A 21,000-nucleotide genomic window follows, 5' to 3' on the forward strand; every position below is an offset into this window, starting at 1 on the left:
TCACACCATGGAGTCTTACTAAAGTAGTGTCTTTGTTGCACAAGATGTAGAAGTGGACGTGGACTATACAATAGAGCTGCCCTGACCAGCCTGTACTCAACAAACAAATGAACATTTCACTTTTATTTATTCTGGGTTGGGGCAAGGGAGGGTTGGGGGGATGAAGGGGCTGTTAGACAAAGTCTTCATGTAAATGCTTCGTAGTTACGTGCTGCTGCAGTTCACCCCGCTCTCCTCTGGCTCCTGGCCCTGCTTGTTTAGCCAGGTCCCAGCTCCTCTTCAGACTCAGGCAGCCTTGATTTTCAAGCACACCCTTCTCTGTGGGACTATGGAGGCAATCCACTGACCAGTGCGCTGCTTGGCCTCTTCCCACGTGTAGCGGGGCATGTAGCCAAAATCCTTCTGTGCCTTTCTATAAGAGAAGGTGAAGGGGGTGTTCAGTAGCGTGACCAGGTGACGGTTGGTGGAGGGGATGTATCTGACAAAGGGCCTGAGCAAGAAGCTCACGATCTCCAACAGCAGCGAGAAGTAATACAGCATCGTTAGAGGCATGGGGAGCCGGGGCTCAATTCCAAACCCCAGGTCCTTGGTCAGCTCGTAATTTAGGTCTGCGTAGCTCATATGAGGAGTGTCATCTGAGATGTAGTAGAACTGCCCCCTGATGTGCTTGGCTTTCTGTGGGACCCGCAGGGCTTTGGCTGCCTGCACATGTGCCCAGGCAATGTTCCCCACGTACACGGGGTTCACCAAAGCCTCCTTCCTGGAGAAACGCAAGTAGACATTTTTGTTCAACAGGCACTTATCCAGATGACCTTGAAGAAATGGGCATCCTTCTCCAAAAATGTACATGGGTCTCAGGACACAAGTCATCAGCATGCCACCATCCTTTAACACCTGGCCATCTGCTTTCAGCACAGAATCCTCTGCCAGTCTCTTACTCTGGGCGTAAGGAAATTTTGATACACTCTTATAAGCTGTGTCTTCATCACCATTGAAAATCGGGTCACCTTTGGAGTTTGGGCCTGTCACTTCTATGGTACTGGTATATATGAAGTGCTGGACATTACAGCGGACACATGCCTCCAGCAGCAGCTGAGTACCTTCAAAAGAGAAACATGCAAGTCAGTCTAGAGCTCTCCAAGCAGAGAAAAGCGGGCTTTTTAGGTCAGAAACAGCATCTCTGGCCTGAGCTTGGCCAGTTCTTCCCTCTCTGCAGCTGGAAGTTGTCCTGAACTGGGCAGCACATACAATGAAACTGAGCCTGCTCTGCATCTGTATTTAAGTGGTGTCAGTGCACCCATTGGAGTTAAACAAGGATGAAGACTTGGTCTTAATTGCATGTTATGGGGTTTTTTATGTCAAGAGTCAAATTTTGCTATTGCTTAGGTTAGCATGGACACTGACCACAGATTCAGGGGCTTGTGCCTGCTGGTTGGATTGACTCAGCTTAAGGCAGAGAACTTTTAGAAGCTGTCCCTCCATCCATCCTGTATGCTGAAGCTCCTGTTTTCCAGGCTTGAGGGTGCTCTTGGGTGGTTTGCTAAGCAGGGACAGACTTAATGTGGGATCTGAAGTTTGCTCCGAAAGCAGCTTCTCCCAGTGGGAGTCTATCCACTATTCTATTGGCTTCAGAGGAAGGCTTGAAGGGAAAGATCTTCTGTCAGCACAACGCATGATACCATGTGTCAGAGAGCATAGAGTGCAGTGAGCAAGGTGATGCTTGTGTATGGATGCCTCCCTTTTCAGCATATTCTGGCTTTTTCTTGCTGCAATACAGGATTTCTTACTTTTGAAATCCTATCGTAATGCTTTCATGGGGGAGAGCAGAAGTAAACTGTCAAGTTCTTTCAAGCAGCCAAGAGGTTTAAGCTAGGAAAGCCCATTGAAGGGGAAAATAAACATTTTAATAAATCGGGTTGTTTTAATTGCAAGTAGACTCTTTCTTTTTTCTTCTGAGCTTTGAGGCAAAAATTGCCATATTTGTTGTGCACAGGTAATGAGAGAGAGTATGTGTGAAAGAGACAGTGCCTTTGGAACCAAAGATACAGTTCAAAGACATTTGAAAATGTCTTTGGCAAAGGAACCTTAAAACAAAATGACTGATGTGATATCAGAAGGGTGTGGCCTAAAATCAGGGGGATAAAATCAAAACGCTAGCAGTGAGGCACATAAATGACCTAACAAATCTGGTCAGTCTGTTATAGCAACAACTAAAGGCAGCACAATGCAGAGCAGGTTAGCACTGCTAAAGAGAATAGAATGGATAAAGGGGGTTCAGAGGACCAAGAAATACTGGCAGCAAAATATCGACCCATTAATGAGTGGGAGATGGGAAGAATTATTGAACTGAATATTGTTAGGGCACCAACATTCCTTTTTTCAAGCTTGAACAAGAAAAAGAAAGAAGTTGAAAAAAATGGAAAGTAAATCTGGATGAGGCTTTAAGAAACGCTAAAGAAGTGCAAAGCAAAAAATATTACACAGCCAGGAATAAATCCACATGAAAAGTGAGTTCATGCAAGTCACTCTGTTTAGGTGACACACAAGGCAGAGTCATCTGGAAAATGAATAATTAATAAAATACATTGTTTTTAAAATCAATAGCTTATTTCCTGCCATCAATGCTGTTCAGAAAGTGAGGGAAAGTAATAAAGTGCAGAAGGGCTAGATAAAATCAAATGAGAAAGCAAGTTTTAAAAAAAGCGAAGATAAAAATTATCTTGGCAGTTGGTATCTGTTCAAGATCAATTTTACCCAAATAAAATGTGTTTTATTTGCAAATGAAAGTTGTATGTAAAAAATGAAAAGGTTCTTACAGTAAAGGGAATTTGAGCATCTTTCATATAGCATGTAATAAAGTAAATCTTCCATGGAGCAGGTTTCCAAGTTTTGCTTACACACAAAGCCCTTCTGGCTGAGGATCTGATTCACAGAGGGTATTTTTGTTTGTGTGCATCACAGACAAATGGAGGTTAATTTGGGGAGCCCTCTCTACATGTTTTTAGTAGTTGCTGTGGACTGGACATAATTTGGCCATCCTTGTTTTTAAGCAAAATATTTTGTAAGGCGGGTGATTGTCCTATCCAGTACAGTATCCTGTACTTTTCTTTGGATTATATTTCATTATTTTCTTAATTCCCTTCCTCCTAAAAATTTGCTTCCCTACCCTTCCTAAAAGGATGTTTTTGCTGGGAGGCATATGTGGCATGCGAGACAGAGGAAGGCCCTTCATCGTGGCATGTTTAACTTGTTTCCTTCTGTTCTGGTTTGTGAACATCCACATCTGATTCCTGAACATGTTTGTATTATAAAAGTTCTGTTTTCTAGGAGAAACAAAACTTTCGTCCTGCAAGCCTGTGAAGCGCGTAGCAGTGCCTTGGCTGGCCAGAAAGCCAGAAGAGCATCAGAATGGAAATGGAGGGAAATAGGGAAGAGGACTGCAGTATTTGCTGACTGACCGTAGGATCACTTTGCTCTAGGACCAGGTCTGGTGTGTGCTTTCATTCTACCAAATGTTATCAGCCAATCCTCACTGTCCCAGTGGTCTTATTTCATACACAGGCAGACTGTGCTGGGGGGGAGGATCTGAAAGATTTATGAAAGCCTAGATACTTTGTGCTTAGGTCTAAACCTGCCAAAAATGAATGCGGGGGCAGACTTAAATAATCTTTCTAGCTCTGACTCCAGTTCAGAGCTAGAGAGCTTTCTGCTTTGGGGACATTTTAATATTTGTTTGGGGTTTTGTTGTGGGTTTTTTTTTCCCCCGTGGGTTTAGGCAACACATTCTGCTGTGAAAAACAGATTGTAGCAGGAGTATGGTCATAAAGAGAGAGCTTTACAAATCCTATTTCTGAGCTACCACCCCTGAATATTTATTTTTCATACTACCCAATGCACAGGTTTACAGGAACTTGTCTTTCTGCTCTTCCCTCCTGGCAGGGACCTAAGAAGCTGCCCGCTGGGCTCTAATTTGTGGTCACTGACAATTTGTGGCTTTGACTGAGCAGAAATGAAAGGGTCTGGGAGCTGAATGTACAGGCAATAAGCCAGGCTAAAACAGCCAAAATGCCATCCCACTGTTTTTAAGGTGCACGTAAGAGACAACTCAACTACAAAGAACTCTCTCTTGCTCTGAACACTGGTGACTAGCCAATATTTGTAAAAGTGGTGCCTGTAGAAATATGGTCCTTATTTTTCTGTGAAAAAGCCCTGTATCTGTGGCAGAGAGGAACAAAGAACCAGGGAAACTATCCACATAAATAAGAATATCTTCCCCAAATCTTCACCAAGTTGCTGAAGCAGCAGAGCCAGGGAAGTCAGTGTGCCCGCAGGTTAGGCAGTGCCAGTTCTCTGAAAGGTATAGATGGGTTTTGGGATCACAGGGAGGGGGATCAAGTTGTTCTTTTAGGAAATATATTTAAATTTCTTGGCAGCTGATGCCACACAGGCTATTCCTAAAACAAAAACTTCCCCCTTCATCTGATCTTTTCGTGAAGAACGGGGGCTCTTTAGTAGAAAGGGAGATCCCGTCCCTGAGTGAGAAGTCACTGAAACTCCTCCTTCCCATAGCCTTGAGTTTGTTGGGGGATTTTTAATTATAACCTCAAGGTGGGAGGGCACCTGCTGCTCTGAACTGCATTCATGTGCACACAGACATAATGGCAAATGGGAGGAAAAGGAGAAGAGGAGGAAGAAAAAGAATAGGAAGCAGAGAGCCACAGGGTCTGGGACGTTAGCAATGCAAGTTTGCTGTAACTGCAGCCAAAGCCTGCAGTATTTGTAAAAATTTAAAAATGTCCCCAGGCAGTGATGCTGCATGGGAAGGGAGAATAAGAACCGATATTTCTCAGATACACATTGAGGTTTCAGCAGTGTATTGGTTCCAGAAAGGTTCACTGACCATGGGGTTATGGCTGTCCCCACTGAAGGCAAAGCCTGTGCAAGATGTCAGAATGGGCATACGTGAATGCTGACAAGACTGACTGATGCTGCAGTGCCCAGCAGTGCAAGACTGGTGCACAGTGGGTGAGGAGAGCACCAGAGCTGCACAGGGCTACATATGTGCATGCTTTGCACTCACTTGTATGCCTGTACAAGATGCAGAAAATCCAGTTAATCTGGCTCAAAAAAACAGGTCAGGTGTTCCCTTTCCAGAACAGACGATGACTACCACATAATAGACATGGGTTCGAGAGAGGTGCTTCACCCACTCACCTGTCACATTCACTTCCCAGAGCAGCTGCTTCTCTATGAGGCCCAAGGTGTCAATGATGGAAGCCGTGTGGATAACGAGGGAGACCCCTTGACAGGCACGGTGCAGGAGCGTCACATCTCGGATGTCCCCTTCCAGGATTTTCACCTCAGTCTTACCCTGGAACTCTGCAAGGGCAGCAGAAAACAAAGCAGAAGACCTTATGGGCATCCTCAGAAGAGTGCTGAAAGGAGTGGTGAAGGGCTGTGGAAGCTGATGCTGTGCCTGGGAGGTGCTGACCGCCCAGGCACGGGAGTGATATTTTAAGGCTGGCAAAACAGCCAAATGGCTGTATTGTCAAGTGCTGATTCCAGTGCTATAGAAGTCTATGTTGCATTCCCTACCATATTTTTGGAGCCATCTGGAACCATTTCAACATGGTTCATTCTTTTTTTTTTTCTTCTTTAAAGAGAAATCTTTCCCGCTGCTAGCCAGGGCCTGAGGCTTCCGTCAGGTGTGACTGTTTTAAAGTTCACAGGGGGAGCTTTAGCTGTGCATATTCTGGTGACTGGCTATTTATAAAAGTGTTAACCCAAGTATACCGAACAGCCAGGCATTGCGTGCTCCTGTCTTCAAGGTGATGAATGATCTCTCTCCACCCACAGCATGTGTGCACAGAGCTGTGTTCACACCTATTTTCTGCCCCTTGACCTTGCCCATATTGCAGCTCTTCTAATACATCACTTACAGTTCTGACACATCTTTTTTATGTACCTCGGCCAGGACTTACTGTGCCTCTTCTAACTTCAGCTCTGGCTCCATTTCAGCGGATGTGCTGTGGAGTCATTTTTAGCATGTACTTCTTTGTGGTCCAAATCCGAACTCTCAAGACTGCAATCCTGAGCTACCTCAACCCTGTTTTGCTTTAACTCCTGCTTTTTAAGCCCCCTCCCTCCCCAGCAGCTAATGTGTGAGACTCTGCTGCAGTCCTAGGTCTCAGAGCCAACCTCCCTCTAAGTTTTGCCGGGCAGAAGCATCCTTAGATACAGCCCAGAACTACGTTTACAAAATTGAGCCAGCACAGGCTGATCACCTGGAGAAATTTATAAGCCGAGGCGATGCTCCTCTCCTGGGAAGTCTGCTGGCCTGGCCGGTGCTGTGCCATGGGAGAGAGAGGACTTTCTCAGCGTGACTTACGGCATTTTAGGACGTGGTGTCATTACAGCAAGACCTCTCCTGAGCCTCTGCTGTGGCTGCACTAGAGGGCTCCCCAGGCACAGCTACTGGGAAAGGACTCTGCAGCACAGGCAGATGCTCTATCTTCTTCCAGCGTAATCAAATGCCCATTTCAGATAAGAGAGGAACCTGATTCATTTATACAGGTTTTAGCCTCAGACGTGACTGAAATGTCATGTATCCTAGTGCTTTATCACCAGCTCCAAAACAGGCACTATTTCATCCCATATCTTTAATGGAGAAACACTGAGAGACAGCTGCTGAAATCTGGGACTGAGTGCGAGTATCTTTTAAAATGGTTTTATCTCATTATCATGCTAGCATGTAATCCTGTGTTAATTTAACAATTATTCTGATTCAACAGGCTTGAGGGTCTATTTTTTTTTCATCACAGTCAGTTGGTCTGAGATGTGAAATGGGAGCCTAAATGCTCAACATTTACAGAACTGTTCCTAAATCTAGAGTTACTGCCCTCCCAGCACAGTCACTGCCACATGCTCTCTTATGTGCTTTTATTTTGCAGAGTGCATTCATTTCCTAGGGCTCCATTTCCAGAAGGTTTACACTGACCTCTACTTGTATGGATGCAAAAGTGTCAGACCATGGGGCTAAACCTTTTGTTAAGCACCTGGTAGTTAGATTTGGTCTAATAAACCAAATTTTTTGGTTTATTAAAGGCTGTCTTTGTACAGCCTTTAGGCTGATGTTCTCTGTAAATTATGCTTTGTGGGGTTGCAGTAATCCAAAGGATTGAAATACATGGTTTTGACAATGTAAATTCTGATATATGGCCCCTTCAGAGTGGTTGCTGTGCCTGGGCAGGAGATACGAAAATGGAAGTTTTTACACATGCAAATCAAAGCTTTCAGGAAAAATACAAAAGAAACCTGTCCCTTTTGAAGCTGATGACAGAGAAAGTTGGTATCAGTCACTGGAAAGCTGCTGACTAGCTGCTTTGTGCCTTGTTTGGGCTTGCAATTTAAGTTGTGTGTGTGATATAAGGCAGGAAAGCTGCTCCTCCATTCCACTTCACTCAGCAGAAGTTGCCCTGGTAAGTACAGTATGGGCCTTGTTCGCTTTAGCAGCATCAGCCAGATGTCAGGAATCAGCAGATTGATCTTGTTTTGCTTTGGGGGAAGAGGAAAACTACAGGTGAGCTTGGAAGCAGAGAGAGGAAAGCAGAGAAGACTGACAGAGAGTGGTTTCAGTCTGAGATGGACAGCAGAGAAAATATTGATTCACATCTGCACAAATTGTTGTCCAGGCATCAAAAAAGCATGTGTGTGTCAGATGGGAGGGTGAGGAAGAGAATAAATTCAACTCAGCTCTCAATTTTTGCATCCAGTGATTATGAGAAAGTACCTACCCACTGGGAAAGCTTCTTCTACTTCACCCACGGTTTCTGTGTCCTCTGACCTGTAAGCAATGCTCCCTGCTTGCTTGGGGTAGTTTTTGCTTGGAAATACAATGATTACTTGATAAAATTCAATGTCCTGTTGTGAGCAGTGTCTGACTCAGTACAGACTGTTTGCCCTAAACTGTCTTTCTCTTTTCTATGTGTTGTTTGAAGTTCAAGCAAACAGTACTGTCTGTGAGACAGTAGCTTGAATTACTGAATGCTCTTTTGTAGAGGTCCTAAAGGCTGTGGGGTGGATGGTGGGCAAAGGTGCTCCTCATGAGAGATCTCCACTTCCCTGGTTAGCTGGATGGTTCCTTAAAATGGTCCACTTTGTGTATTCATAGGAGAAAATTAAAAATTGCATCTTATTTTCATTTGTAAAGGGTAAAGCAATTCATTCATGTCTTTACCTAGGGAAACCACAATATTTATTCTGTTCCCATTGCCACTATTGGGATGTTCTGCTGCTACTCTGCCCTTCTGTTTTGAATGCAGTGATAAAAGCAAATTAATGTCTGTGATGTTGAGCAAAAGCCAGGAGGAAGTTTCCCAGAGTAGGAACTTTACCTCAGCAGAAGTCCTGGAAAAAAAATCAATCCTTCTCCCTCTACTTTCCTTCTACTTTGGAGCAATTCTGGGTTAGCAGTGCAAAACCACTCAATGCTTAAGCATCACACAATCTATAAAAGTCTGTCTCTGAAAAATGACATGAAATGAGGGTTCAAGGGGATAGGAGAGAGATGTACAGACGGATAAGACCAAGGGGAATCAATGCTTTGAAACAGTGAGAAATCCTCTTGAGAACAACTTAGGAGTTTCCAACTTTTCCATAAGTGCCAGTGCAATGGGGAACAAAAAAAAAAAAAAAAAAGAATTGCATAAGTGGAAGCACAGGAAAGGCAGAAAGATAAATTTGAAGTAGAGATGGGAGGTAGGTTACACTGGGTAGACTCCAGCTCGCAGCACTTGACATTGATTGGATCACGCTGGACTCCCTGGGGCTGTGGAAGACCGCAAATGCCATTGTTTTACGCAGACTGAGTGCAATGGTCAAGGTCTCAGCAGGAGACTTGCTTGGGCAAAAGAGGAGTGTCCCTGAGTGTCTCCTGGCACGGAGAGCTGTAACTTGGACATACTACTTGGACACTACTGTGTCTCACTACCCACAGCCCTGACTCTGCAAAGATACTGCAAGTAAAAGGTGCTCAAGAATTTAGTGAGTAAGAAAACCACTCAGCTCTGCTCCTGGCTATTCAATAAATCCGAACATATGCCAGCAAGTAAAAGTCCCTGCAGTAAAAATAATGCAGGTCAGAAGACTCCAGCACCCCGGGTTTTTTTCAGCAGCCCTGCATTCGGAATAGGAGTCACTGTGCTAGGGAAGAGCTTGAAAGGGAATGGCAGGAAAATATCTCAGGTAGTCCCGAGCACACAAGCACTGGCAGGACACCTGAAGAGATGTAGTTACAGAAGCTGATGCAGATGGAGGAACTGTCAGTCAAAGTGTAGGGGCTCAAGACTGTTCAAACACATCTGAAGCGCCAGCCTGTTGTTCCTACTTCCTGTTTGTGGGGGAAAAAACCCTCTTATAACTGATTTTTCCCTTCCTCCTGTGCTGGTAAGGTAGGCAGCAGGAACATTGCAAGAATAGGAGAGGGAGTGTCTGGGCAGTGTTCAGTGGAGGAATGAGGGAGGACAAGGAAAGAGGGCATAGAGCTTTCCTATTAAAAAAAAAAAAAAGGAACAGCGAAACCTTTGCTGCAGCCCAGCCAGGACTGTGCTCACACAAACAGTCGTTTTCACTCCCCATGAAGCTCCATTTTCCCTGCAAAGCTCTCCTGGCCTGAAGCGGTCCGGGTGCTTCTGTCACTGCCCTGCTGCATCAGTGCGAAACCACACACCCTCCTGCTGCTGCTGCTGCTGCTGCAGGTTTTGTCCCTGTGAGAACTGCCTGGAAATCAGAGGAGGAAGGGCTGCTGCCAGGCTCAAGGGCACCTAGCAAATCCTCGGGGAAACACTGAATGAGATTTAATGAGGAAGAAGTCCGAGTTGCATAAAACCGTCCTAAAGGCTCGCGCAGTTTGCACCAGGTTTGTGGTGCACTGTTACTCTTCTTTGATGACAATTTAACATCTTATAGAAAGATTGTGGCTCTTTAGCAAATTGTATGGGGATATTCTGTGAGGATTCCTACATAGCTGCCTGTATAGAGGAAGAATAATCTCGAAGTTAAGATGTGATAGAGGAAAGCATTGTCAAGAACTTGATTGAATTTAGGTTCCTACATGACTTTTTGTAGATGTGCTCAGGATCCCAGGAAGGGGGACATTTAATACATTATAATACTCCGAGCTGCTTTCCGTACCACAGGTTGTTTCACACTGGGCATATCACTCATTTGTGCTGTCTATTCAAGAAGCCACAGTCCTGACTTGCCCTTTGCAAACAGGTCCTGTCTCTTCTGTGCACAGCACAAAAGGGTTCGATAATAATAACAATAAATTTTTAACATACCTCATCACAACACTCAGCCAGCAGATCATTATTAACCAAACTAACCACAGGTTGAAGAAAACCATTAGCACTGGTGCCCACAACCTTGCCACTGCCTTCTATCTAGCTCATCAGAGCCCAGAACAGTATGCTCTGGGTTACACAGCCCACCCCATACCCCGTACAGCAATGCTTGCGTTTCCCTTCCCCTCAGCAGAAATGTGAGATTTTTGCACTAATTTTGCTCTGTAGGTTTTAATGTAATAGAAGTGAGGTTGAAGGCAACCTATTTACTTCATTAACACTATATGCATCTCTCTTCTGATCTAGAGAAGCCTCAAGGTCTGGCAAAGAAAACTCTTGCTCTCACGTTTTACATCTGATTTTTGTGCTGGAGGGAGAGGGAAGGGTAAAGCAGGACTTCCTTGAAATAAAACCTCTATTGGCAAATCTGGGTTTGCGTGGGAGATAAAGACTTTCCATGCTGTCCATCTGAGACAATAGCACGCATACCTGCAACGCATAGTCCTTGCGAGATGGTACTTACTTCCAAAGCTCCCAAGTGCTTCGTTGCTAAAGGCTTTGTCCAGCAGTCGGATCTCAGCCAGCGCCTCCTCTTCTTCCAATAGAAAGCGGACAATCCTCTGGCCAAGAAACCCTCCTGCTCCTGTCACCAGACAGCTTACCCCAGCCAGGGACATTGCTCTGGGTTGCTCCTCGGTGGCGAACGGGCTCTCTCTTGAGCTCAGACCAGCCGGTTCACCTGCCTGAGGAAATGAACACACAACATCAGCCTCTGGAGTCTTTACAAATCAAAGCTTGTCACAGAAAGAGAGGCTACTGGAAAACAAACTCTAACCCCTAAATTAAACAACAATTTTTGAAACATCTCTTACTTCTGCTAGCTATTCCTATTCAGAAGTAGCCTACGCATTTTTCCCATGCAAAAGAAAAAACTATTTACAAACTATTACAAACTAAAGAAACTAACAAATCTGAAAATGCTCAAAATCAACTTCAATGCCAAACAAACCCCACAGAAGGCTGCCTCAATCCTTGGTTCCACCTCTCTAGCACTCAAAAGACGGTGGGGGAGATTTGCTTGTATTTATATACTGCAGGGCACCACCTCGGTCATTTTGCTTTCCCTCCCTCTCACGTGCCTCCTTTGCTGCAAACGAATGCGGTGCTCCCACCCCTCCCCTCTCAAAGAGGAAGGCTCTGGATGCAGCGAGGTCTGAGCGCCTGCCTAGATGTGGTCCTGCACGCCTAAATCCTCCGAGGGTGAACCCTTATGCTGATAATCCTCTGTAGCTGTGCTTGCTTGTGTTAATATGAAGGGAGACAGCATTAAAATTAAATGTAAACAGCAGGAGTAGCTGTTTATAACTGCTTGAGAGATAAACTCTACTGCTTTATTTTCTTTTGAAAAGGCTCCCCATTATAGCATGTGTTTCTCGCTCTCTCCATGCGAGACTGAAAACAAACCTCTGGGATTTTGTATTTGTTCAGTATCCTCGAGGCATCCAAAGTGATGAAATGGTCTAGCGTACAGACTGGTTAAATTGAAGCTGCTGGAGACATAAATTCACCTCTGAAATGTCAAGTGTGAGAGCACCTAGTTAAAATAAGGCTGTGTCTGGCCATTTGTGCCTTTCCAGTGAACCGTGCCATGACTTTTTATGTCTCCAAAATACAGGCAAAATGCCCAGGTATTTCTCCCTAGGGTTTCACTCCAGTTTGAGCAAAACTTTTCCAGTGTGAGACCAGGACAGGGCTTCGGCATCAGCCTGAAGCTCATAATAGCTGCACTGCCCTCCCAGGTCTTTGTGTACTGTCAGGACACCTGACTGGAGCTGTGTTTCTCTCTCTCCCAAACAGGGATCGGCAGACCTCCCCCTTAAGCGAGGTGTGCTGCTACGGGAGGTTACGGACAAGCCCAGCAGCACAACTAATTAGGCTGAAATCGCTGGAAAGGGGATCGCTGATTTCAGGCACAGCTGGAATGGATCTCTGAAAATGCTTTGCTTACATTCGTGCGACTGACTCCTGAACTCCCTTTTTTATTCTGTGGTCGTGAGTTTTGTCCACTCGTTAAAGAGAGCCCTGGAGAAAAGCTATAGAAGAAGCAGCACCCCTGCATTGTTACTTGGTTTAGAGCAAAACTGGGCCTGAAAGTGACAGCAGGAAAGCAAACCCATTTCTGTTGGAGGAGAAAATAGTTTCTATCTGCCACAGATGACAAAGTTTTGGCAACTGCTTCTGTCAAAAGGTCCTTGAAAATCCTTCCTTTACCCCCGCAAAGCTTTAAAAAAAAAATGTTATCAGTTCTTCTTTCCTTGGCTTCTCTCAGGCAGGACCTTGACATTGTATGTTCTTATCAGAAGATGCTGCAAATGAATTTTGTGCAGTGCATGCGCTTTGCGAGGAAAAATGACAGACCAAAGCCTGCTGCTGCAACCGGCCTTCTTTGAAACAGTCCTTCCTTTTTACTTCTAAAAAGGAAAGAAAATGCCTTAAAGAGGCATTATAAAAACAGACAACACAACGTAGCCTCTTAGGATAAAAAACATTGCCTTACACCAGCTTACCTAGTAGATTGACCACGTTTCGCAGGGGTAGTGCTTTATATGAGACTATGAGTGCTGCAGCAGGGACTGGCTGTAGGGAGATTTATTGCTGCTGTGCTCTTGTCCTCTTAGGTACTACTGGGCCAAATGCTTGGCATAGTTTGAGGGAATTTTTTACATCGCTACGTAGCAGCCTTCATTTCAGCAGCCGCTTGTGGATGTCAGGGGTCAGACAGCAGCAGTTTGCTCAATTCAGGCGCGGACCTGCTGGTGCTTCCTGCGGTCTACACCTAGAGACAACTTTTTCACCTGCTCTTTCTTCTGGAAACTGCTGTATGGGGTTGCTGGGTGGCACAACAGCTCCTCTGTGCTGCAAAGAAGACTGGTTCTGGTGTTCCTTGAAGGACGTGAGGCAGATGCTGGAATGGGCTGTGTGCCCCAGAACCGTGTCAATGGGCAACAAGGTCAGAGCCCACCAGACCCCTGACCACCAGGAACGACTTGAAGAAATTCAGAGCTATTGCATGGCTTTGGGATTTGCAGACTAAATCATAATTCGGCAGCATCTAAAAAGTTTACCAACTCTGCATTCTGTGTCAAGGCATAGTCGTTTTTAACTATGTTGTCTTCTCTTCCTTGACTTCGTCATAAAACAAAGCCTTCACAATCTGACATTTGCTGATGTACACAGAGGTAGATGGTAGAATGAGTTGCATGTCATTTTAGAAAATCATTTTAGAAAATCAGAGCTTGCAAATTATGGCTTGTGTTGGAGAATTGCTATACATGGACTAAGTGTGCAGCTTAGTACATATGCAGTCCATTATGTCCCATCACGTCTGTGTGTCTAATCTGCTGGTCCAGGAACAGCGTTGATCCTCTGGCTTTATTGGTGCTTACTGTGACAGAGATACTTTGGGGCAACAGCTGGCTGTTGGTAGAACACATTTTCTTAGCCTTATCACAAGGAGAAAAAGGATTTGGGGGGGGTTGTAGTAGAGATGAGAAGACAGCAAGAGAGCAATAGTGAAGGGAAAATTCCCAGCAGCATTGAGAACAAACTGTGTCATGGTACTGGAGTGAATAAATGCAGTAACATTGCAGAGCACAGAAGATTTAGGTAAGATAAAATATTACACTTTTACAGAGAGCAATGCTGTTTAATTGTGTGATCAGGCAAAAGACGCTATGCAGGAGTAAGAGAAGAGGACGGATCCTTTTGTCCAGAAAAGAAATCTGGTTTAGGAAAGGGGTTTCTGGAGTCTGCCCTGTTGCCCAGACTGATGAGAACTGAAGCAGGGAAAAGCAAAGGCACACTCATTATTTAACCGGACCTTTGGCTGTCTAAACATAGAGCAATTGTGACCAAAAAGCCATAAAAAAATTCATGTGCTTCTGATGTGAAAAATGTATGTGCTTCTTACCATCATGTGCCCATAAACTCAAAATGCCTCCATGCTGGCAGCTCTGGGAAAGAGGCTGTACTTTGAGATGTAGATTTACTCTAGAAAAGCGTCTCCCCTTCAGGGTGGGAGGCACTGTTCCCTCCTGGAAGCATTTTCCTCTCTCTTCTGGTTACACATTGAGAAGAGGCAACAAAACTTAAATAATTAACTTTCGGACAGCTGTGCTGAATCAAACTCTGAATAAACACAACTTCTCACAGTGGGGAACAGTTTTAAGACACTTTAACCAAGGTGTGGAGGTAACCACCCTATGAGGCCTCAATTTTCTGTGTATTCAACCCTGACAAAGAAAATATCTCCTATTTCAGTAGTACCAAAAATCTTTTGGTGGAAGAGAGAAAGTGATTGTAAACTTTTATTACACAATCTTCAAGATCAGAAAGACTTACTTGTAGTGTTCTTTGCTATATTAGACAGCACATGAGTTGGGCAATTAACTAGAAACAAACATTTAGTCTCATTTTCCCTTTAGTTTAGTAGAACTGTGTTTCCTCCACTGAAATTGATGAGTGAATTATATATTTAAAGGCCGTAGAAATTTGCACCATATGCCGAAGGAAAATGTTTATATTTGGATCCATTTTGAAGATAAACTACCCTTGTAAATAGACTGATTCCCTGTCCCTGCTACGTCCTCCAGCGATGTTGGGAGGCAGCAGGGTTTGATTAGTCCTTAACCCACATGTTTACAATCTCTTTGGCACGTTTTTTTTGAAAGATTTGACCTTCCTTGAATTTGTATCATCAGAGATATTCACAACAATCAAATACAGAAAGCAGGACGGAGTGTAGACAAGGGGGCATGCGACTTTGGTAGGCATTGGCACAGATCGTAGAAAATTTCCAAAGTCTTGGAAAAGTTGTAGGATGGGCTTGTTCAATAGGCTGCCAGCTTGGTCAAACCCTGTGAGCTCCTCTTTTAAGCTCACCCACCAAATAGCTTTCTTTTTTCCCTCAGAAAATGCTTTCTGCAGCAGCTTTCAGAGAGCTATAGGTGCTGCCTCTGCAGCTCCGTGGTGGCTGATCGCAGCAACGCACCGACACAGCAGGGTACAGGTCTGATGTGCGGCTCTTATTTTATGATTCTGTGATGTCCCCCAACAATTTAGGTTAAAAGGAGCCTCTGGAGGCCTCTGACCCGCCTCTTATCAAAGCAGTGTCAGACTAGACAAGGTTGCTCAGGACCTTGCCCAGTCTTCATCTCTAGGGATGGAGATTTCACAAACCCTCTGTTGCAGTGTTTGACCACCCTCCTGGTGATGTTTTTCCCACTAATTTCTGACTGGAACTTTCCTCATTGCAACTTGTGCCCGTTGCCTTTTACCTTTTTACTGCGCATGTCCGAGAAGCTGTGCTGCTTCTCCGTTCCCTCCAACTGAGCAGTAAAAGATAGCAATAAGATCCCCCCTCCCCCTCCCTTTAGCCTTCTCAGGTCTGAGCACACCCAGTTGTCTCAGTCTCTTCTTGTACATCCTTGAAGTCCGTCAGTGTGCAATGTGGTATTATTCCTCAATCTTATCTGCCAGGCTGTCGGTCTGCTGGCAAGGTTTATTATTACTGGAACAGAGAGGAAGGCCTCCATGTGAAGGCCTCTGGAAGATCACTGCAGACACTGTTGTATCTGCGACAAACTCAAGTCTCAACAGAGTGAGCTGACAGGGCTAGCTTCTTCCTTCTGCCTCCTTAATGCCAATTTAAAGTAGGGCTTATGCAGAAAGTTGCTTCTTGATAGCGTGGCTCCTCCCAGAGCCAGGGAAGTGGCCACCAGGGCATCTGCCAGCTGCCACGCAGGCTGTGACAGGTGGTCTGCACCACTGTGAGCTGGTTCTTGGCACCAGAAGTGGTACTCGGCCGTGGGCAGTGGCTTTCCCTTGAAGCCCCAGCTGAAGAGCGGCTTTATCATTTGCCCCCAGGATGCACATGCCCGATTCTGTCGCGGTTCCCCTTTGGTTCTGATCCCTGTGGCACGATGCTCGCACAAACCTGACCGGCAGAATCTTCCCTTCCTCTTAGTCCCGGGGGCCGTGCAGAACTATCCAAGTGTACAGGCACTGCCTCAATTTGGGAATACATGCTGATCTGAAAGGGGAGAAAGGGTTAGGAGGATATTCTATATCATTGTATAGTTTGAAAAATCAGATAGAAAAAAATTAATGGCTCTAAAGGGCCAGCAGCGAGACAGGACTGGAGAACAAGATATTTCAGCTCTGTGATACTGCTCATTCCAAATGCCTGCAATCCTGGACCCCTACTGACCTTCATTTCACCTGCAAGCGCTCCTCGCCTCTTCAAATCTGGCTGGAGATGTGCTGCACGAGACATCCAGATCACAGAGGCTGCAAACCGGTGGCCTCTGCAGACATTTCTGGTTTAATATGGGTATGCTCTCTTATGCAACAAACATATAGAACAGCTTGATCAAAGGCTCCAATTTGTCTGGCTACCTGTACTAGGGTTCACATGTTCTTCAGCTCCACCTGCCCTCCTGTCCTCCATCCGCCAGCTTCAGTGCCATGGGAAAAACAGAGAAGGTAAGTCACAAGCTTGCTCTTCCCAAATCATAAAATAAACCATTGTACTTATTCTCATGACGTGTCATTGCCTTTCCTTTAAAACAGATTTTGCTCCAATGGTGTGAATGAAGCCACCACAAGTCAGCTCAGTTGTGCAATTTCCATCATGATGGTTTCAGCTCCAGCAGACGTCTCTTACGATGGCTTTCCTCCTTGAAAGATTTCCTTCACAATTGTAACAATGGCATTCTCTCCAGCATCTTGTTTTGTCAGCTTTAAATGAAAGCTGGGACTCTGGAGTCTGAAATGAGAGGGTTTTCTGCCTCAGCAGAGCAGCCTTGAGCAGTACCTCTGCTCCAAGGAGCAAAGACTGCTGTGAGGAGGGGCATAGGCAGGCCACCCATGCCATGCATGGAGCACTGAGAGTGGCTGCAAGTGAAAGGTATCTGAGTGAAATGCAGGTGAGAAATGGATGTTTATTTCAGTACAGTTGTCCCAGCCTCTCACCATCTACTTTCCCATTTCACAGCATCAGCTCCAGAAGACATCGGCCACATTCAGGTACCTGCTCACTGTCACTGCCTGTTAGTGGCAACAGGAGCATCTGGCTGCCCCATGGAACAGCATTGAGGTCCTGCGCCATGGAAACACTTCACTGCCTCAAGTTAGTCACTGGCAATGACTCACTTTTTGTGACTTTTTCTCCTCTTCCCTCCCCCACGGCTCCTAAAGCCTGGTGTCTAGGTCTTCTACAGCATCCAGAAACAGATCTAAAAAAGAAATCCAAATGCTCAGTGGGAAGTTGCTGAGAGGTATCAGAGGCAGCACGCTGGAAATCCTGCCCCTCTCCAGAGCTTAGCCAGATAACTCGGGTCTGCCAGCAGGGACTTTCAGCCACAGCCATTTGCGTAAGCTGGAAGCCTCTCTTCTAGCAAGTATAGGACCTAATGAGCATCATTTGGTTCTTCTAAGATATGTGCAAAGAAGGTGCTGCTGATGACCCCCCTTTCCCTTGTACACCAGGAGCCAGTGGGCAATGTGCTCAGCGGGCACTGGGGGAACACGCATGCCTTCTCCTCCTCAGTAAAAGCAGCACCTCTTCTCTGCCAGGAGAGAGCCTTGACCAGAGAAGCTCATAGGTGGTTTCATGGGAGGAGAGCTGGCATTGTCTCATTGAAACTTGGCCACGTAGTACTCCAGACCCACCAAACCAGGGCTAGGTAACCACATGGCCCCACACAGCAGCAGCTCCTATAGCATTTCCCTACAAGTAATTGCTGGGTGAAGTGATGACCTCACCTTTGCCCGCATACACAGGACAACCTCAATCACTAGCCTACAAAGCATCAGTCTTTCCTGCCTGCAGCCCCTTCTTCTCTGTGCTTTTACTGAACAGTGCCAGAGCTCCAAGGGGAGAAGAGAGAGGCCCCACTTGGGGAGGCCTGTGCCTGTTGCCCAGAGCAGTACAGTCTGCAGGAGCCCACCATCCCACGTATTCAAGGTACTCACCCAGGCAGAAGAATACCTAGCTTCTTGAGCCTAATTAACTTATGCAGGAGGGTGTGAGCTGCTCAGAGAAGGCACAGTCAAAACACCTCTAGTACTTGTATTTATGTCAGGAAACAGGGCAGGGGGAGACCACGTCTGTATTTTTGGATCCCGCAGGGTGAGGACCCTTGGAGAGCCTTGGGCGGCAGTTCTGGATTCAGGTGTCTTTGCTCCCACTCAACCCTGCTTTGTATGACTTGGTGCTTCCCATTTCTGCAGAACCAGGGGATTAGCAGAGAGGAGAAAGAAGAAAATAGATGTGAGTGTACAAGAAAGGGAGCCTTGTGTGCATGGGAAGACTGGGAAATGCCCACCAAGTTGGCAGTTCTTTGGCTCAAAGTGACATTTGGCATCCCATTGCCCAACACCCCTCAGCCATTTTTTGCTGCGCTAAAGTGCCATAAAAGCAGTGGCTGTGCCAGTCAGTTTGGCCTTAGAAGTTTTCTATAAGAAAACAAGGTTAGGTGGCTTTCCAGATATTTTTAAGATCACGTTGCATTTTTAAAGATGAGGCACAGTTTTCATGTGTGTACAGTCCTAGTTTAACTAACCTCATTTAAAAGACCTGATTAAGCCCGAGTAGTTAAATCAGTTAAACTCTTTATGGAGATTCAGCTTATTTCCAGTTATGCTGGCCCAATTCCCCACTGATTTACACACCACATTTATAACAAAGACCAAATGCGCACACAGGGGTTTCAACCATTTTAAATAGATGAATTCTGTTTACACCTTCACTTGGACAGCATTATATAAAGATTAAAAACCAAGTATTGTTAAACTCCTCCTAGGGAGAATAGTTTGGAGTAAATACTCATGCAGCCTATTGACGCAAACAAACCCCAAATGACATCAGCTCCAAATAATACAACATCAACAGACTTCTGTCCTGGCTGCAGGACCCTGTCTGACCTCACTCTTCCTCATCTCCGCTTCCCAGTATCTCCCTTAGCTCTGTGCAGCAGCAGGCTTCCTTGCTCTCCTCTCGGGGTAGCGAGGTGGCAGCTCTGGCATTCCCACCAAAGGTCCATGATGCCAGGAGGCGACATACAGAAATAGTAGCCTAGATGAGGACTGAATTTTTTTTTCTGAAGAAAAATAATGGGTAAGAGGGGCTGGTTAGAGGGACAGAGAGATGATGCAAGGAGATGTAATGAGGAAGAAGGAGGAAGATTAGATAAAGTAGCTGAAGATTGTGCACTAAGGAGCGTCACAGAAAAAAGAAACCATCCAGATGAAAGAGAACTAGAAGAAAAGAAAGAATGAGAGAAAAAAAGAAAGAGAGAAAGTGAGAAAAAATAGAAGGAAAGAGAAAGAAAGAAAAGAAAGGAAAAGAAAAAGAAAGGAAAAGAAAAAGGAAAAGGAAAAGAAAAAGGAAAAGGAAAAGAAAAAGGAAAAGAAAAAGAAAAAAAAAGAAAAAGAAAAAGAAAAAGAAAAAGAAAAAGAAAAAGAAAAAGAAAAAGAAAAAGAAAAAGAAAAAGAAAAAGAAAAAGAAAAAGAAAAAGAAAAAGAAAAAGAAAAAGAAAAATAAGGAAGGAAGAGAGAAAGAAGAGAGCAAGCTCTTAGTTGTTATTAAGGACCCATCAACCCCAGGTGATGGCAGGTGGGTGGCACGGCCAAGGTTGTGCTTCCTCATGGGGTGGCAAGACCCACCTCTCAGAAAGAAACTTGGACAGGGAAGGTATGAGCACACATTTCTCTTACCTCGGAGAGCAAGGGTTTATGCTGCTCTGTGCTGGCAGCAGGGGGACCACTGCCTCTGCACCACCTTCCAAGAGCAAAGGCTGTGTGCTGCCCAGGTGGTGCCGGCAGCTCCTGGCTGCTCTGTCAGCCTGCGATGGCCACGCTTACCCGTGGACGAGACCGGGGCGCCGGTTGAGTTATTCACACACTGCCACAAACTTGTTCTGTGCTCTGAGCACGCATAGGTCCTGACCGCTGCTCAAATGGGTTTGCTGTGCAAATGAACTGTGTAGTGAAGGAAGAGGCTCTCTCGGCAGGAAACACAGGATGGTGCTTCGGTTACTGGTGGTTCCAGTGCTCTGCATTTAGAAGCAGTGGGAAAGAACTGCCCCCGCCTCCAAAGGGTAGCTGGGGTGGTTTTTAGCTGATGCATCTTGTATCTGTTGTGAATACATCTAGGAAAGCCCAAGCTATGGAAGGTATCAGCCACAACACTGACTGCCCCAGAGCAGGAAAGGTGTGGAGCTTGAGCTGCAGTCAGACTTGGTAGGACAACCAAGTGGAAGAAGCAAGGGACATAGTTTTCCATGTCTGGCTGCCCGATCTAACAAAGCTTGGGAGTAAGGCCCAACACAGGTAATACCACAGAACAGCCAATTTAAAGTAAATGTATTTCAGCAAGTAACAATTACCCAAAGTGTTAAAGAACTAATTGGTCCCAATAAAAGCAGAGAACCGCCTTTCCTAATGCTGAGCCTTTCCTAATCTTCTCAGACGTTTCCTGAAGGCCTTATCAGGTACTTATTGCACATTCAACATTTGCACCTTCTTTTTCTCTCTTCAGACTGGTTGGGACCTTGGTGTGAGCTGTCTCTGTTCGGTGGGCATTGCAGGAGGCTGT

At 45.4% G+C, this 21,000-nt stretch overlaps 1 protein-coding gene across 1 annotated transcript; it reads right to left on the reverse strand.

Annotated features, from left to right (window-relative positions):
• Window positions 1-285: 285 nt before the first annotated feature.
• Window positions 286-11,020, reverse strand: LOC309686211 (3 beta-hydroxysteroid dehydrogenase/Delta 5-->4-isomerase-like; the record flags this gene model as incomplete). Its single annotated transcript, XM_082498777.1, has 3 exons — window positions 286-1,092; window positions 5,207-5,379; window positions 10,867-11,020. 3 exons carry the CDS (start codon window positions 11,018-11,020, stop codon window positions 286-288), a joined length of 1,134 nt encoding a protein of 377 aa, XP_082354903.1.
• Between the last annotated feature and the right edge of the window lie 9,980 nt (window positions 11,021-21,000).

The sequence above is a fragment of the Vanellus vanellus genome (genome assembly GCF_965231255.1).
Source record: "Vanellus vanellus genome assembly, chromosome: 1".
Classification (NCBI taxonomy): domain Eukaryota; kingdom Metazoa; phylum Chordata; class Aves; order Charadriiformes; family Charadriidae; genus Vanellus; species Vanellus vanellus.